Here is a 19,381-nt window from a genome sequence, read left to right as displayed (position 1 = left end):
TTACAATCTTTTCTGTTTCCGTGTTTAAAGATTGGTGTGATTACTGCTTTTGTCCAGTCTGATGGAACCTGTCACGACTCCCAGGTCATTTCAGTTACCTTGTGTAGCCAGTTAAGACCTGACATTCCACAGTATTTGATGAGTTCCAACTTAATTTCATCCACCCCAGCCACTTTATTGCCCTGCAATCTGTCACTGCAATACTAACTTTTTTTAATTACCTGTAGAAACTTATACGAAGTACGCCGTCACATTGATGCACAGCTGATATATTTACACAGTTTACCAAGGCTTACTTCATATGCCCACAAATATTCGTGTAGGCAACTCTTCACCAAGATAGTTTCAGAATGGCTCACAAAGAAAGACTCATGATAAGGCAGGATTGTACTGCATCCTTTGTCCAATGGTAATTCACCTAACTGATGTAGTTGATAATTCTTTACAGTCGTTACTCTCTTGTTAACTGCATAAACATTTTGACAATAACATTTAATAGATTATATATATATATATATATATATATATATATATATATATATATATATAATAGAAGGAAACATTCCACGAAGGAAAAATATACCTAATAACAAAGATGATGTGACTTACCAAATGAAAGTGCTGGCAGGTTGACAGACACACAAACGAACACAAACATACACACAAAATTCAAGCTTTCGCAACAAACTGTTGCCTCATCAGGAAAGAGGGAAGGAGAGGGAAAGACGAAAGGATGTGGGTTTTAAGGGAGAGGGTAAGGAGTCATTCCAGTCCCGGGAGCGGAAAGACTTACCTTAGGGGGAAAAAAGGACGGGTATACACTCGCACACACACACATATCCATCCACACATATACAATCACAAGTAGACATATTTAAAGACCTTGGTCTTTGAAATGTCTGCTTGTGTCTGTGTATATGCGGATGGATATGTGTGTGTGTGCGAGTGTATACCTGTCCTTTTTTTCCTCCTAAGGTAAGTCTTTCCACTCCCGGGATTGGAATGACTCCTTACCCTCTCCCTTAAAACCCATATCCTTTTGTCTTTCCCTCTCCTTCCCTCTTTCCTGACGAGGCAACCGTTGGTTGTGAAAGCTAGAATTTTGTGTGTATGTTTGTGTTTGTTTGTGTGTCTATCGACCTGCCAGCGCTTTTGTTTGGTAAGTCTCTTCATCTTTCTTTTTACATATGTTTTTCCCACGTGGAATGTTTCCCTTTATTATATATATATATATATATATATATATATATATATATATATATATATATATATATATAAAACTTACCCAACAAAAGCGCTGGCAGGTCGATAGACACACAAATAAACACAAACATACACACAAAACTCTAGCTTTCGCAACCAAAGGTTGCCTCGTCAGGAAAGAGGGAAGGAGAAGGAAAGACAAAAGGATATGGGTTTTAAGGGAGAGGGTAAGGAGTCATTCCAATCCCGGGAGCGGAAAGACTTACCTTAGGGGGAAAAAAGGACAGGTATACACTCGCACACACACACATATCCATCCATACATACAAGACACAAGCAGACATTTGTAAAGGCAAAGAGTTTGAGCAGAGATGTCAGTCGGGACGGAAGTATAGAGGCAAAGATGATGTTGAAAGACAGGTGAGGTATGAGCGGCGGCAGATTGAAATTAGGAATTAGCGGAGATTGAGGCCTGGCGGATAGCGAGAAGAGAGGATATGCTGAAGGGCAAGTTCCCATCTCCGGAGTTCTGACAGGTTGGTGTTAGTGGGAAGTATCCAGATAACCCGGACGGTGTAACACTGTGCCAAGATGTGCTGGCCGTGCACCAAGGCGTGTTTAGCCACAGGGTGATCCTCATTACCAACAAACACTGTCTGCCTGTGTCCATTCATGCGAATGGACAGTTTGTTGCTGGTCATTCCCACATAGAACGCTTCACAGTGTAGGCAGGTCAGTTGGTAAATCACGTGGGTGCTTTCACACGTGGCTCTGCCTTTGATCGTGTACACCTTCCGGGTTACAGGACTGGAATAGGTGGTGGTGGGAGGGTGCATGGGACAGTGTCCCATGCACCCTCCCACCACCACCTATTCCAGTCCTGTAACCCGGAAGGTGTACACGATCAAAGGCAGAGCCACGTGTGAAAGCACCCACGTGATTTACCAACTGACCTGCCTACACTGTGAAGCGTTCTATGTGGGAATGACCAGCAACAAACTGTCCATTCGCATGAATGGACACAGGCAGACAGTGTTTGTTGGTAATGAGGATCACCCTGTGGCTAAACACGCCTTGGTGCACGGCCAGCACATCTTGGCACAGTGTTACACCGTCCGGGTTATCTGGATACTTCCCACTAACACCAACCTGTCAGAACTCCGGAGATGGGAACTTGCCCTTCAGCATATCCTCTCTTCTCGCTATCCGCCAGGCCTCAATCTCCGCTAATTCCTAATTTCAATCTGCCGCCGCTCATACCTCACCTGTCTTTCAACATCATCTTTGCCTCTATACTTCCGTCCCGACTGACATCTCTGCTCAAACTCTTTGCCTTTACAAATGTCTGCTTGTGTCTTGTATGTATGGATGGATATGTGTGTGTGTGCGAGTGTATACCTGTCCTTTTTTCCCCCTAAGGTAAGTCTTTCCGCTCCCGGGATTGGAATGACTCCTTACCCTCTCCCTTAAAACCCATATCCTTTTGTCTTTCCTTCTCCTTCCCTCTTTCCTGACGAGGCAACCTTTGGTTGCGAAAGCTAGAGTTTTGTGTGTATGTTTGTGTTTATTTGTGTGTCTATCGACCTGCCAGCGCTTTTGTTGGGTAAGTCTCATCATCTTTCTTTTTAAATATATTTTTCCCACGTGGAATGTTTCCCTCTATTATATATATATATATATATATATATATATATATATATATATATATATATATATATATATATATTTTTAAAAAGAAAGATGATGAGACTTACCAAACAAAAGCGCTGGCAGGTCGATAGACACACAGACAAACACAAACATACACACAAAATCTAGCTTTCGCAACCAATGGTTGCCTCGTCAGGAAAGAGGGAAGGAGAGGGAAAGACAAAAGGATTTGGGTTTTAAGGGAGAGGGTAAGGAGTCATTCCAATCCCGGGAGCGGAAAGACTTACCTTAGGGGGAAAAAAGGAGGGAAAAAAGGACAGGTATACACTCGCACACACACACATATCCATCCTCATATACACAGACACAAGCAGACATTTGTAAAGGCAAAGAGTTTGGGCAGAGATGTCAGTCGGGGCGGATGTACAAAGGCAAAGATGATGTTGAAAGACAGGTGAGGTACGAGCGGCGGCAGATTGAAATTAGGAATTAGCGGAGATTGAGGCCTGGCGGATAGCGAGAAGAGAGGATATGCTGAAGGGCAAGTTCCCATCTCCGGAGTTCTGACAGGTTGGTGTTAGTGGGAAGTATCCAGATAACCCGGACGGTGTAACACTGTGCCAAGATGTGCTGGCCGTGCACCAAGGCATGTTTAGCCACAGGGTGATCCTCATTACCAACAAACACTGTCTGCCTGTGTCCATTCATGCGAATGGACAGTTTGTTGCTGGTCATTCCCACATAGAACGCTTCACAGTGTAGGCAGGTCAGTTGGTAAATCACGTGGGTGCTTTCACACGTGGCTCTGCCTTTGATCGTGTACACCTTCCGGGTTACAGGACTGGAGTAGGTGGTGGTGGGAGGGTGCATGGGACAGGTTTTACACCGGGGGCGGTTACAGGGGTAGGAGCCAGAGGGTAGGGAAGATGGTCTGGGGATTTCATAGGGATGAACTAAAAGGTTGCGAAGGTTAGGTGGACGGCGGAAAGACACTCTTGGTGGAGTGGGGAGGATTTCATGAAGGATGGATCTCATTTCAGGGCAGGATTTGAGGAAGTCGTATCCCTGCTGGAGAGCCACATTCAGAATCTGATCCAGTCCCGGAAAGTATCCTGTCACAAGTGGGGCACTTTTGGGGTTCTTCTGTGGAAGGTTCCGGGTTTGAGGAGATGAGGAAGTGGCTCTGGTTATTTGCTTGTGTACCAGGTCGGGAGGGTAGTTACGGGATGCAAAAGCTGTTTTCAGGTTGTTGGTGTAGTGGTTCAAGGATTCCGGACTGGAGCAGATTCATTTGCCACGAAGACCTAGGCTGTAGGGAAGGGACCGTTTGATGTGGAACGGGTGGCAGCTGTCATAATGGAGGTACTGTTGCTTGTTGGTGGGTTTGATGTGGACGGACGTGTGAAGCTGGCCATTGGACAGGTGGAGGTCAACGTCAAGGAAAGTGGCATGGGATTTGGAGTGGGACCAGGTGAATCTGATGGAACCAAAGGAGTTGAGGTTGGAGAGGAAATTCTGGAGTTCTTCTTCACTGTGAGTCCAGATCATGAAAATGTCATCAATAAATCTGTACCAAACTTCGGGTTGGCAGGCCTGGGTAACCAAGAAGGCTTCCTCTAAGCGACCCATGAATAGGTTGGCATACGAGGGGGCCATCCTGGTACCCATGGCTGTTCCCTTTAATTGTTGGTATGTCTGGCCTTCAAAAGTGAAGAAGTTGTGGGTCAGGATGAAGCTGGCTAAGGTAATGAGGAAAGAGGTTCTAGGTAGGGCGGCAGGTGATCGGCGTGAAAGGAAGTGCTCCATCGCAGCGAGGCCCTGGACATGCGGAATATTTGTGTATAAGGAAGTGGCATCAATGGTTACAAGGATGGTTTCCGGGGGTAACAGACTGGGTAGGGATTCCAGGCGTTCGAGAAAGTGGTTGGTGTCTTTGATGAAGGATGGGAGACTGCATGTAATGGGTTGAAGGTGTTGATCTACGTAGGCAGAGATGCGTTCGGTGGGGGCTTGGTAACCAGCTACAATGGGACGGCCGGGATGATTGGGTTTGTGAATTTTGGGAAGAAGGTTGAAGGTAGGGGTGCGGGGTGTTGGTGGGGTCAGGAGGTTGATGGAGTCGGGTGAAAGGTTTTGTAGGGGGCCTAAGGTTCTGAGGATTCCTTGAAGCTCTGCCTGGACATCAGGAATGGGATTGCCTTGGCAAACTTTGTAAGTAGTGTTGTCTGAAAGCTGACGCAGTCCCTCAGTCACATACTCCCGACGATCAAGTACCACAGTTGTGGAACCCTTGTCAGCCGGAAGAATGACGATGGATCGGTCAGCCTTCAGATCACGGATAGCCTGGGCTTCAGCAGTGGTGATGTTGGGAGTAGGATTAAGGTTTTTTAAGAAGGATTGAGAGGCAAGGCTGGAAGTCAGAAATTCCTGGAAGGTTAGGAGAGGGTGATTTTGAGGAAGAGGAGGTGGGTCCCGCTGTGACGGAGGACGGAACTGTTCCAGGCATGGTTCAATTTGGATAGTGTCTTGGGGAGTTGGATCATTAGGAGTAGGATTAGGATCATTTTTCTTCGTTTCAAAGTGATATTTCCAGCAGAGAGTACGGGTGTAGGACAGTAAATCTTTGACGAGGGCTGTTTGGTTAAATCTGGGAGTGGGGCTGAAGGTGAGGCCTTTGGATAGGACAGAGGTTTCGGATTGGGAGAGAGGTTTGGAGGAAAGGTTAACTACTGAATTGGGGTGTTGTGGTTCCAGATTGCGTTGATTGGAATTTTGAGGTTTTGGAGGGAGTGGAGCTGGAAGTGGGAGATTGAGTAGATGGGAGAGACTGGGTTTGTGTGCAATGAGAGGAGGTTGAGGTTTGCTGGAAAGGTTGTGAAGGGTGAGTGAGTTGCCTTTCCGGAGGTGGGAAACCAGGAGATTGGATAGTTTTTTAAGGTGGAGGGTGGCATGCTTTTCTAATTTGCGGTTGGCCTGTAGGAGGATGCTCTGAACAACCGGTGTGGATGTGGGAGAGGAAAGATTGAGGACTTTTATTAGGGAGAGGAGTTGATGGGTGTGTTGATTGGCTGAGTGGATGTGTAGGTGAAGGATTAGGTGGGTGAGGGCAATGGATTGTTCAGTTTGGAACTGGTATAGGGACTGATGGAAAGAAGGGTTGCAGCCAGAGATGGGAACTTTAAGTGTGAGGCCTTTGGGGGTGATGCCAAATGTCAGACAAGCCTGAGAAAATAAAATATGGGAGTGTAATCTGGCTAGGGCAAAGGCATGTTTGCGGAGGGAATGTAAATAAAACTTAATGGGGTCGTTGTGGAGGTGTTGTGAGGGTGACATGGTCCTAGAAGGTGGAAAGTGGAACACGAGGCTGTCCTACACCCGTACTCTCTGCTGGAAATATCACTTTGCCACGAAGAAAAATGATCCTAATCCTACTCCTAATGATCCAACTCCCCAAGACACTATCCAAATTGAACCATGCCTGGAACAGTTCCGTCCTCCGTCACAGCGGGACCCACCTCCTCTTCCTCAAAATCACCCTCTCCTAACCTTCCAGGAATTTCTGACTTCCAGCCTTGCCTCTCAATCCTTCTTAAAAAACCTTAATCCTACTCCCAACATCACCACTGCTGAAGCCCAGGCTATCCGTGATCTGAAGGCTGACCGATCCATCGTCATTCTTCCGGCTGACAAGGGTTCCACAACTGTGGTACTTGATCGTCGGGAGTATGTGACTGAGGGACTGCGTCAGCTTTCAGACAACACTACTTACAAAGTTTGCCAAGGCAATCCCATTCCTGATGTCCAGGCGGAGCTTCAAGGAATCCTCAGAACCTTAGGCCCCCTACAAAACCTTTCACCCGACTCCATCAACCTCCTGACCCCACCAACACCCCGCACCCCTACCTTCTACCTTCTTCCCAAAATTCACAAACCCAATCATCCCGGCCGTCCCATTGTAGCTGGTTACCAAGCCCCCACCGAACGCATCTCTGCCTACGTAGATCAACACCTTCAACCCATTACATGCAGTCTCCCATCCTTCATCAAAGACACCAACCACTTTCTCGAACGCCTGGAATCCCTACCCAGTCTGTTACCCCCGGAAACCATCCTTGTAACCATTGATGCCACTTCCTTATACACAAATATTCCGCATGTCCAGGGCCTCGCTGCGATGGAGCACTTCCTTTCACGCCGATCACCTGCCGCCCTACCTAAAACCTCTTTCCTCATTACCTTAGCCAGCTTCATCCTGACCCACAACTTCTTCACTTTTGAAGGCCAGACATACCAACAATTAAAGGGAACAGCCATGGGTACCAGGATGGCCCCCTCGTATGCCAACCTATTCATGGGTCGCTTAGAGGAAGCCTTCTTGGTTACCCAGGCCTGCCAACCCGAAGTTTGGTACAGATTTATTGATGACATTTTCATGATCTGGACTCACAGTGAAGAAGAACTCCAGAATTTCCTCTCCAACCTCAACTCCTTTGGTTCCATCAGATTCACCTGGTCCCACTCCAAATCCCATGCCACTTTCCTTGACGTTGACCTCCACCTGTCCAATGGCCAGCTTCACACGTCCGTCCACATCAAACCCACCAACAAGCAACAGTACCTCCATTATGACAGCTGCCACCCGTTCCACATCAAACGGTCCCTTCCCTACAGCCTAGGTCTTCGTGGCAAACGAATCTGCTCCAGTCCGGAATCCTTGAACCACTACACCAACAACCTGAAAACAGCTTTTGCATCCCGTAACTACCCTCCCGACCTGGTACACAAGCAAATAACCAGAGCCACTTCCTCATCTCCTCAAACCCGGAACCTTCCACAGAAGAACCCCAAAAGTGCCCCACTTGTGACAGGATACTTTCCGGGACTGGATCAGATTCTGAATGTGGCTCTCCAGCAGGGATACGACTTCCTCAAATCCTGCCCTGAAATGAGATCCATCCTTCATGAAATCCTCCCCACTCCACCAAGAGTGTCTTTCCGCCGTCCACCTAACCTTCGCAACCTTTTAGTTCATCCCTATGAAATCCCCAGACCATCTTCCCTACCCTCTGGCTCCTACCCCTGTAACCGCCCCCGGTGTAAAACCTGTCCCATGCACCCTCCCACCACCACCTACTCCAGTCCTGTAACCCGGAAGGTGTACACGATCAAAGGCAGAGCCACGTGTGAAAGCACCCACGTGATTTACCAACTGACCTGCCTACACTGTGAAGCGTTCTATGTGGGAATGACCAGCAACAAACTGTCCATTCGCATGAATGGACACAGGCAGACAGTGTTTGTTGGTAATGAGGATCACCCTGTGGCTAAACATGCCTTGGTGCACGGCCAGCACATCTTGGCACAGTGTTACACAGTCCGGGTTATCTGGATACTTCCCACTAACACCAACCTGTCAGAACTCCGGAGATGGGAACTTGCCCTTCAGCATATCCTCTCTTCTCGCTATCCGCCAGGCCTCAATCTCCGCTAATTTCTAATTTCAATTTGCCGCCGCTCGTACCTCACCTGTCTTTCAACATCATCTTTGCCTTTGTACATCCGCCCCGACTGACATCTCTGCCCAAACTCTTTGCCTTTACAAATGTCTGCTTGTGTCTGTGTATATGAGGATGGATATGTGTGTGTGTGCGAGTGTATACCTGTCCTTTCTTCCCTCCTTTTTTCCCCCTAAGGTAAGTCTTTCCGCTCCCGGGATTGGAATGACTCCTTACCCTCTCCCTTAAAACCCAAATCCTTTTGTCTTTCCCTCTCCTTCCCTCTTTCCTGACGAGGCAACCATTGGTTGCGAAAGCTAGATTTTGTGTGTATGTTTGTGTTTGTCTGTGTGTCTATCGACCTGCCAGCGCTTTTGTTTGGTAAGTCTCATCATCTTTCTTTTTAAATATATTTTTCCCACGTGGAACGTTTCCCTCTATTATATATATATATATATATATATATATATATATATATATATATATATATATATATATATATATATATAAGCGCTGGCAGGTTGATAGACACACAAACATACACACAAATATATAAATATATTTTTCCCACGTGGAACGTTTCCCTCTATTATATATATATATAAATATATATATATATATATATATATATATATATATATATATATATATATATATATACCTAAAAACAAAGATGATGTGACTTACCAAAAGAAAGTGCTGGCAGGTCGACAGACACACAAACGAACACAAACATACACACAAAATTCAAGCTTTCGCAACAAACTGTTGCCTGATCAGGAAAGAGGGAGGGAGAGGGAAAGACGAAAGGATGTGGGTTTTAAGGGAGAGGGTAAGGAGTCATCCCAGTCCCGGGAGCGGAAAGACATTTTTCCTACGTGGAATGTTTCCTTCTATTATAACCATATATATATATATACCTTCATCATTAACATCTATTAGCTAAACACCTAAAGAATGCAGTTGATTCATTCAAATGTTTGGCACTAGATAGTAGCATTCTGCAGTACAATATTAGCACTTCTTTTCTCATTTCATTAATTTTCATGACTGCCACTAGATGTAGTAGGGTAACACACAACAGGTGTCCTAATTACGACTGAATGTCTGTGCCACTGATATGTGTTGCCAGCACTTAAAATGAAAAAGGATTTTGATAAATTTATATTGACTGTAATACATGTATCATTACAGTACACTGTAAAAGTAAAAGGCACAACATGAATGAAAGGTAAAAGTAGTAAAGGAAATTCTTACATTATGCAGATTCAATGAGGTATGACTTCATTAAGAATATTGCCTAAAGTAGATTGCTGCTAATTTTGTTCTTTCAAATTTTTTGGAAGTTTTAAACTCATTTAGTAATTCTTTTACTGTAGAGTGATATTATTGTCCAACAACAAAAATAAGATTCAGGTAAAAAAAACTAACTCAACCACAAAAGAAGAGTTTCCATGTGCACCAATTTTCCTTGTATACATTTCAAAATGCCATTCTGAATCAGATTCAAAGGCTGTTAATATGCAGTATATTCTACACCAAAAATCTTTGTATATTCCAATGAAAAGTTAAGAATCTGTCCTATTTGCTATTCTTTCTATATATTAGCTGATTAACTGCATTTGAAATAAACGATGTATGAGACCAGAATGAGATTGCCAGGAAATTTCGATGTATGAGGCAATTATTTAGGGTCTAATGTAGTTATTAAGAATAAAAGAATAGGCAAACATAGTTATTTAGTACAATGAGGAGGTACCAATATTTTTAAGCAACTTCTTAATAATTTCATTACATTCATTTAACTTGTGTAAACAGAAATAGTTTAAAATAATTTAGTGATATATTATTATTAATACAGCAAACACAAGCAAAAACAGTTGATTCTCTTTGTAATTGTATTCTTGCCCTTTTCTAAACCCCTGAATGTTATTCTTGATAATAGAATCCAACAAACATTACAAATGAATTATTGGATTAAAGAACCAAACTTCTACAAAAAAGTGATATTCAGCACTTCACTTGAAGTGAGAATAGACATGTTAAAATGCTGTTAGAGTATGGAACTGTCTGCATTAGATAAAACTTTATTTTCTATTCATTTTTCTCCTTTGTGCCATGCTTTGTTAAACAAAATCATGTTTTGTGCATTACATTTATCAATGGTTCAACCATATTTAGGGCTTGTATGTTGACAGGGCAATATTTACTGGTGTTCCTCGCTACTCTCCTCCAACTGATGTGCAGTATACATTTACAAATAAAGAATTTTTAATTCGGCAAGAACATGAAGACCTTTATCTGGCTTACATTAGAACATTATCAAAAACAAAGGAGACTGGTAGCCAAAAGGAGGAAAATGGTGAGCTGCTAAATTTAAAAGCACTGAGAAATTTTATTTATTCTACTCAATTATAAGATTTTATTTTTACATCAGCACATCATACTGTCAGTGGATTGTGTCTGCATCATGTACATAACATGACAGTTTTCATGTAATTGATGATACACAGAGAGTCAAGGCACTTGAAAAAAATTTTAATCTCACACACAGAAAATTTAAATGAGCAACAAAATGCAGAAACAAAATTCAAAACACTCAGTAGTGGAAATTAAATAAGATCAATATAAATTATTTTAAAAAAGTTTCAACTAAAAATGCTATGAAACAATGAGACAGAATTTCCACTGCCAAATTAATTCAACACTATCCTAGCTTTAGCTCTTGGAAGCAAACTCCAGGATTACAGTTAACCTCTTTTTGTTAGGACAAGAGGACACAAAGATGAAGGGGGAAGTTTATACTTCTGCCACAGGTAACAGTAGTGGTTGATAAGACACTGTAAACAAAACCATGAGCTGATGTACTTTTTATTGTGTGAATAGATATCCTGCTGCTGTGTGGGGACATTCAAATCTTTTTTATGCAAAATATCATGGTTATATATGGCAGTTTCCCATTGGAGCCAAATGTGAAAATTTCTGCCTGTATGTGTTTAATAAAATGTATGTAATAATGCTCAAATTGATGCATAAATGTATGATGAGTGCAATTCTAATCTCGATTTTAATAATGATAAGAGATGAACCTAGATGTTACTTCTGTCATTCTATCTATAAAACACACACACACACACACACACACACACACACACACACACACACACACACACACACACACACACACACTCTTTCATCTATCAGGACAATAAAAATTATATTATCAATACCCATTACACATCTTGGACAAAAAAATTTCTAGTAACAGTAGTCATACTTCCTATTATCTCAATAGTTTATGTTTTAAGACGAATTATTTATCAGGCTTTTGTAATATATTGTTTTAAGGTTTCTTGTTAATCTCATTGGGCATTTTCTTGTACAGTTCGATTTCCTATTACTAAAGTTTCTCTTGCGTTCTTCATTTATATTTTCTTGGTAAATTTAAGTCAGCTGGTTGTTCCAGTATCATGGATAGAGTGGTCATGAAACACAGTAGTGTGGAAGTCTTCACTCACTATAGTATCACTCCCAGGACATATTCAATTTTTTTTCTTATTTCTCTTTTTTCCATATGTGATAAATATAAAACATAAATATTCCCTTTGTCAGAAAAATTCCAGATCAGGTTAAAAAAAAAAAAAAAAATTGCACATGTCAGGTAATGATCTTAACTCCTATCGAAATAATTCCCAATGCCCTTGCCTATCTGTCATAGTTGCCAACATTTCTGGAGGTGTTGAAAGCAAGTGGGGAAATTTCCAACTCATTTGTCACAGCCCATTGGATGTCTGCAATATCTTTATGAAGCTTTCCTTTCAATCACCTTTTCATTAATGGGAACAAGAACAAATTGCACACTGAGAGGTCATGCAAATATGGCAGATGTGGAATGGCAATAATAGAATGTCTCAGTAACAGATAGATCACTATGGGGTCTTGCATTTTCATGAAGTAAGAACCAGTCCTGAGAAATAGCTCAAATCCGGGTAGTGACATTGAACTGCTTGTCACAGACATTTGAAGATTTTGATGCAAAGAGTTTGCATCACTGACCTGTAGGAACATATTTGTGGTGAACTAACCCTTTACTATCAAAGAATGCAATCAACATTGTGCTTGTTATCGAAGGTTCCCATCTGAAGTTTTTTGAGGCTGTTGATCCAAGATTCTGCCATTCAGCACTTTTACATTTCATATGAGGGTCATACTGGTAGCACCATCTTTCAACCCCAGCAACAATCTTTTACAGGAATGCGGTGTCACATCTGGCTTTGTCCAGTAGTTCAGCAGAAATTCTTTGTCTTTCCTCTTTCTGTTCGTCTCTTAGTGTATGAGGGACAAATTTTGCATTAAGTTTCAATTTCCCTAAATGTTTGTTAGTGTCTTACGAGACACTGCGCAATTCAAATTAAGTTATTCTGATATTGCATGCACAATTACGTGATAGTTTTCTTACAATAACTACCATAGATGCTACATGTTTGCATCGGTATATGCTATAGACAAGTGACCAGGTCTGGGATCATCTTGCACTGAATATCTGCCTTCATGAAACACTTTCTGCCACTCAAAAATACAGTTCCTAAGTGCTCGCCTGCATATGCTTGCTTAATCATTGTTCACACTTCATTAGGTGTTTTCCCAAGCTTAAAGCAGAACTAAATTATTTTATTCTATTCATACAGAATGGACCAGTTAATGTTTATAATGTGTCATATCCTTTATATTGCAATTTAATAAGAAAAATAATAATTAATAAAGAAGAACAATGTTATGTGAAGATTTTTCTTGTACGTTATCAAACATTCATGACTAAAAATTACCATTAACTAGTAGAAAGTGTTTTTCTAGCCTTAAAATTGTGTACCAGGCTTAGTGTACTTGTAAATGAATTTATTCTGAAAAAACCCCATGAGACAATATCAACAATAACCAGTGTTATCAAACAATGCATCAGCATTAATAGTCTCAGAGAATGTGTCAGGTTTCAGGTTAATACAGTACTCACGATGAACTGGCAGAATATAAATTAGTGATTCCTATAAATCATTTATCTTGGCAGGTTTTATAATTCTTGGGCCATCATATTTGAGAGGAAATGTCACATTATTAACGGAGGGCCTACCTGGTAATTGCTTTTTTTCTAATATCTACAGTATTAAACTTCTCAATACTACCATAGATACATTTAAAGAAAAACTTAAAAGGATGATCTTTTATAATCTTCAAACATGTAATCTTACTTAATAAAATCTTATGCCCAGATTAAGATATTGAAAAGGGGTTTTACAGTAATGAAACTGTCACATATAATTTTTACAATGTTGAAAGGCTTTTTTTTCTGAGTTCCATCTACTGGTCTGGAACATAAAGATACCTGTAGTTTCTGTTTCTCAAATAACACAAAATCATGCTCAGGGGGCAAATACATATGAACAGGCATTAGGTACTTATGTTCCACAACACTGAATCTTCCTGGCTGTATTAAGAACATTTAAAAGCTAGTCAAAGAGAAGTCTTTATTTCGGCCAAAGCAAGAATATGAATACACAATAAGGTGATGTGCATTGTCAGGAACCAATGCTGTAATATACTGCCTAAGGCATGAAATAATGTCACCTGCCTCCCTACCAGCTACTTCCTTGGACCACATAAACATTGTTGCATCATTTAGATACATTATGTACACAGAAGTTTAATATCCACAGCTGGCGTTTGAAGAATATTGTTCACACAGACCAGTTGGGTGTAGGTAGCCATTGTTGCATGTTGAAAGCAATGACCATAACAGAGTTATTAGTTTTTGTATATTCTGAAGCCATTTTCAGATTTTTGTAGGCAGTAGTATCCTGTTTAACAAGAAAGTTCAGTTTTGCAAATACAAATACAAATGTTTTATTCCACCATTGAGCATATTTACATGCAATTCATATTTATATGCAGTTTATGTCATCAGTGTTTACATAATAATGATAACAATTATAATAATATAAACTTCGACATGACAAATGTTATTAAGTACAATATAATATCCAGGATGGATGCAATACATATTTGTGCAAATGTAAATAACAACAAGAAGTTTCCTAATAGATCAATTATAAGATAAATGAACTATATAGTTCAGTGAATGACAAATAATCAAACAGATAATTAACAATAAGTACATGAAACAGTAATAAAATAGTTGCACAGTGTGGCTTATGTGTAGTTTGCAGTTAATTTATAGTTCATTCTCATAAGGAAAATGTGTCATTTGTCACATAATATTGATTTATTTATTTTATTTATTTATTTATTTATTTATTTAGCCATCTGTGGACATTTTAAAATGCATGGATGTTGTCAGTTGCGAACATTCGTATATTTATACAGTTTGTTGTTACAAGTAGTTAAACATCGTGATGTAAAAGTTATTTACAATCATTTTTGCTCCTTATCAAAATATTGTGAAAAAAGCTATTTACAATCATTTTGCACTAAGGAATTCACTTATAGTATAAAAAGCAGTGTTTCTGCAAAAACAATTTAAGATTTTTCCTAAAGCGGTACATGCTATCTGCTTCTTTTATTTTCTGTGGCACTTTATTATACAGTTTTACACCTTCATACAAGAAGCTATTTTGAGCCTTATGTTTATTTTTCTTGTCTAGGTGCAGACAGTGACTTGTTCTTGTACTATAGTTATGAAAACTGCTATTTGTGCTATAATTTTCTGTATTTTTCTTGATGTACACTATGATTTGGAATATAAATTCACAAATAACAGTTAGAATTTCTAACATTTTGAAAAGTTCTCTACAGTGTGCCTGCTTACTGCTTATTGTTATAATTCTTACTGCTCTCTTTTGCATTTTAAATACTGTTTGTAAATTCTGAGCACTGTTTTCCTAGAAAATAATACCATAACTGATTACTGAATGAACATAACAAAAGTATACAGTTCTCAAACATTCACTACTGCATGTGGATACAAGGACTCTAAGTGCATAACATGTTGTGGATATCTTTTTTGAGAGTTTCATAGCATCTTCATTCCACTTCATTTGGCTGTCAATGTGCAACCCTAAGAATTTTGTTGTAGGTACATCATCTATGGAGATGTTATCTAGTTTTAAATTTAAGGGACTCTGTTTTCTGTTAATTCTAAAGCAAATTATATTTGTTTTCTTTACGTTGAGATTGGTTGGTTTGTGGGATTGAAGGGATCAGACTGCTAGGGCCATCAATCCCTTTTTCATTGAGAGTTACTTTGTTTTCCTGAGACCATTTGTGAACATCCCTCAGCACTTCAGTAGAATTTTCCAACATTTTGCTGGTGTCTTACTGGTGATTACTATGTTGCTGTCATCCTCAAACAATATCTTCTCTCCATGGCTGATATGTTGCGGGAAATCTTTTATATACACCAGAAATAATACAGGGCCTAGTACACTTCCTTGAGGGACCCCAATATTGATATATTGTGGATCATATATATGTTTCTCAATGTACTTTGAGCAGAGTAAATTACTTTACTTTTAATCCACCTCAAAAGACTACTTTTAAATTTATTTACTGGCACTGTGTAGATATTTTCAGGTAATTTGTTGAAGTAGACAGGACAAAGATAATTGTAGCTGTTATGTGTCTTCGCAAGCCTAGCATATGGCATATTAATTGTATGTCCATTTCCTATGTTATGGTCATGAACTGTTTTCCTTAAGTCAAATTTACTCAGATTCTATTTAACAAAGACATGGCAGTTGTAAATATACAGGCCAGGCACTGTAATTATATTTAGTTTCTTAAAATAATCTTGACGTGATTCATATGGGCTAAGTTCTGCTATGCAAGTTATGGCTTTCTTTTGCCATTTTAACACTAATTTTGAGCCTACAGAATTTCCCCATAATAGTATTCCATAACTCAGGTGCGAATGGAAGAATGCAAAATTTGCATACAACAGAAGTTCTTTACCGACACCGCTCCACAAATAGTGCAGCAAATATATGGCATGATCCAATTTGGCACATTTCTTCCCTGTGTGAGTATCCCAGATGAGCTTTTGATCTATATGAAATCCTAATAATTGTACTGTTTTGTTATCATGACTGGGAGCATTCAGATTGAATACAATAGCTTCAGTTTCACTATCATTCCTCTGCAGTACTTTTGCTTCAAACCAAGTAGTACACCTCTCCATTACCACTGCCATGCTGTGTTGCACATTTTCAAGATTGGTGTCACATGTTGTGAGTGTTGTGTCATCGGCATGACACAACTGCAGGTAAATCATTTATATAAATAATGAAAAGGAAAGGTCCAAGAGCAGATCATTGAGGTACACCCTTCACAACTGGGAGACATTCTGACATTTGATTATTTACCTTAACTAACTGTTTTCTATCGTCCAAGTATGACTACTTTATGCATAGAGTATTCTCTCTCACTCCATAGTAGTAGATTTTTTTAAGAGAATATTGTGGGAGACCATATCAAAAGCTTTCCTGAGGTCCAACAATGTTGCACAGATAATATCTTTATTTTCAAAACAATTGTATATTTTGTCTAGAGCACCATATAGAAGCATGTGCCTGTCAAACTAAACTGAAGGAGGTCTCTTTTATAATTGTAACAGTATATAGGTCCCCTTCAGGAAACTTTAATTTATTCCTGGAAAATTTGGATGTCTTGTTGTGCCATTTGTAAGATAGCTTCAATGTTGATTCACTTTATTTATTTTTTTATTTTGTATGCATATTCCATGGATCCATACATGCGAGTGGTTCGTCTGGATGTGGAAAGTGTCAATACAATTTTACAAATACAATTAATGCTATAGAATAGTAATATAATACTATGATATAGATATTAATAAGTATCACTTTTTCTCATTTACAAGCTGTCATTTAACTAGTATAGCAATTCACAATATAACATTATAACTATAACATTAACATAATATTGTATCGTCCATCTAATAACTAAAAGACTAAATACATCTATTATTAAGGAAGGGCATTGCTTCTGGAAAAGAATTTGTGGCATAGAGCGCCATAAATATTGATATTTGTTCTGTGCGTAAGTGTGCTGTCTTTGAGGAGAGGGCTTTGGGGAGCATGTTGGACGCGAACGGCAGTTAGCCTCCGGACTTGTGTCTGTGTAGAAGCTAAGTGTGAATACATCTGTATCTGAGAGAATTCTAGTTGTTTACCTACAACTATTTCGTATTCCCTCACTGGTGACCCCGTTTTTGTGTAATATGTGTCCCAGTTACCGCCCGAAGGTTATTTACGCGCCTACCGCATTGGGTTTCTCCGCGATCGTGAGGGCCTTTGTTCAGCTCCAGACAATGGCCTTTCAGCACTCACCACTGCCTGGATTCCAGCAACATCTCGCCAGCACTCATTACGTCATAGTGGACATGCCGCAAAAATCTTCGGAATCCTTCAGCCAGGACATGCACTGGAATTCATCGAGTGCCGCCAGTTTCTTCCAACCACCAATGGTCGTGGACTCTGGCCTTTGTTAGCCTGGACCTTCCCACGTGTTCTCCACAGAGTGTTGGTCGGAACATACCTACTCCTGTGTCGAACACACAATTCAATACAGTTCGTGGAGTCGAGCGAGGTTTTGCTACTTTGGAAAATCCAGTAGTAAATTCAAACTTGAATCAGTTCCCGCCACGTGTGTATCCTTCCGCACCGGCTAGTCAACAAGTGTTCAATGCTCACCAAACAGCAAATATCACACCGAGTGTGCATCCTAGTGGACGTGTGTGGGATCCTTGTGTTGCTTCTAATCAAGTCAACAATACTGTGCTGGACAGTAATTACTCTGTCATCTACAACCAGCCCCACCACTCACGGTCGAGTGAATACTGTGTGCATAACGGACATTCACCGGCGTACTTAAGCACTTGTGGCTTCTCTCCGAGCTACCACGTCATTGAGAATGCACATTTTGACTACGATCCTCACACCGTTCCGTCGCTTCTCAGCCTCCGCCCCCCCCCCCCCCCTCCCCCCCGGCGACAAGTGATTCCCACATTACGGGACACCAATAATTCGGACTCGCAATCTTCTGCATGCTCTACTTCCGTCCGAAGTAATAGGCGCACCTCCGCAGTGACTGCAGTGCCGAATCTCCTGAAACTACCAAACTTCAAACCCACTCACCCAGAGTTCTGGTTTAACCAGGTTGAGCAAACATTCAATGTATTCAATGTCTGTGCTTCAGACAATGACGCACGCTTCACCTGCCTCGTGAACCGTCTTCACGACCGCGTCGGTCTAATTTACAATCTGGTCAAAGCACCCCCTCTAGCAGGGAAGTATGTTGTGGCGAAACAGACGATACTGGAGCGCGTCGTCTCCATCCCAGCTGTGGCAGTGCATCCGTCTTCTCGTCGATGAGCAAGTTATGCCTGATGACACGCTCACAGAAATCTGGACTGAAAAGCTGCCTTTGCCTGTCCAGACTGCAATCTCTGTGTATGAAGATAGGCCAGTAAATGAACGTTTACGCGCCGCCGACAGAGCATACTCTGCCAGGCAATGTGAGCTCCATGCACTGCATTCTGGACGTGACCGCACTAAGACGCTTTCTGACGCCACGCCCTTGTCTGGTGCTGCTAATAACAAGTTTGTTAAACTAGCCGCCCTGCCTGCACCTTCAACTCCCCGCAACGACAGTGCATCGGCCTCTGTGGAAGACTCTGGGGCACATACTCCGTAACCTAGCAACTACCCACAGGAGCACAGGCCCACCCAACCTTACTGTTTCTTCCATGCGAGATTCGGGGAGCAAGCTCGCAAATGCCAGTCACCGTGTTCTTACCCAAACTGCAACCGCAGGTAGGCTACGGTGCAACCTCCTGCGATGTAAACAATGGGCACCATCCCACGTTGCACTCCGTTTCGGACAATAACAGTAAGTGTGGTCGAGTCTATGTTCGCGATTTATGATCAGGTGTATGGTTTCTGGTAGACACTGGCCCAGACGTCTCTTTGCTGCCAGTTCACCTAGCAACCAATAAAGTGCAACCA

At 41.1% G+C, this 19,381-nt stretch overlaps 1 protein-coding gene across 1 annotated transcript in view; it reads left to right on the top strand.

The window, feature by feature from the left end:
* Positions 1–19,381, top strand: part of LOC126187968 (uncharacterized) — a 239,048-nt gene that overhangs the window by 116,235 nt on the left and 103,432 nt on the right. The window contains exon 8 of the mRNA XM_049929354.1: positions 10,547–10,710. Coding sequence (XP_049785311.1) covers positions 10,547–10,710 — 164 coding nt within the window. The remainder of the gene's footprint in view (positions 1–10,546; positions 10,711–19,381) is intronic.

Source organism: Schistocerca cancellata, chromosome 5, assembly GCF_023864275.1.
Source record: "Schistocerca cancellata isolate TAMUIC-IGC-003103 chromosome 5, iqSchCanc2.1, whole genome shotgun sequence".
Lineage (NCBI taxonomy): Eukaryota > Metazoa > Arthropoda > Insecta > Orthoptera > Acrididae > Schistocerca > Schistocerca cancellata.
Note: the sequence above shows the minus strand (reverse complement) of the source record. Positions and strands in the feature narration are given on the sequence as shown.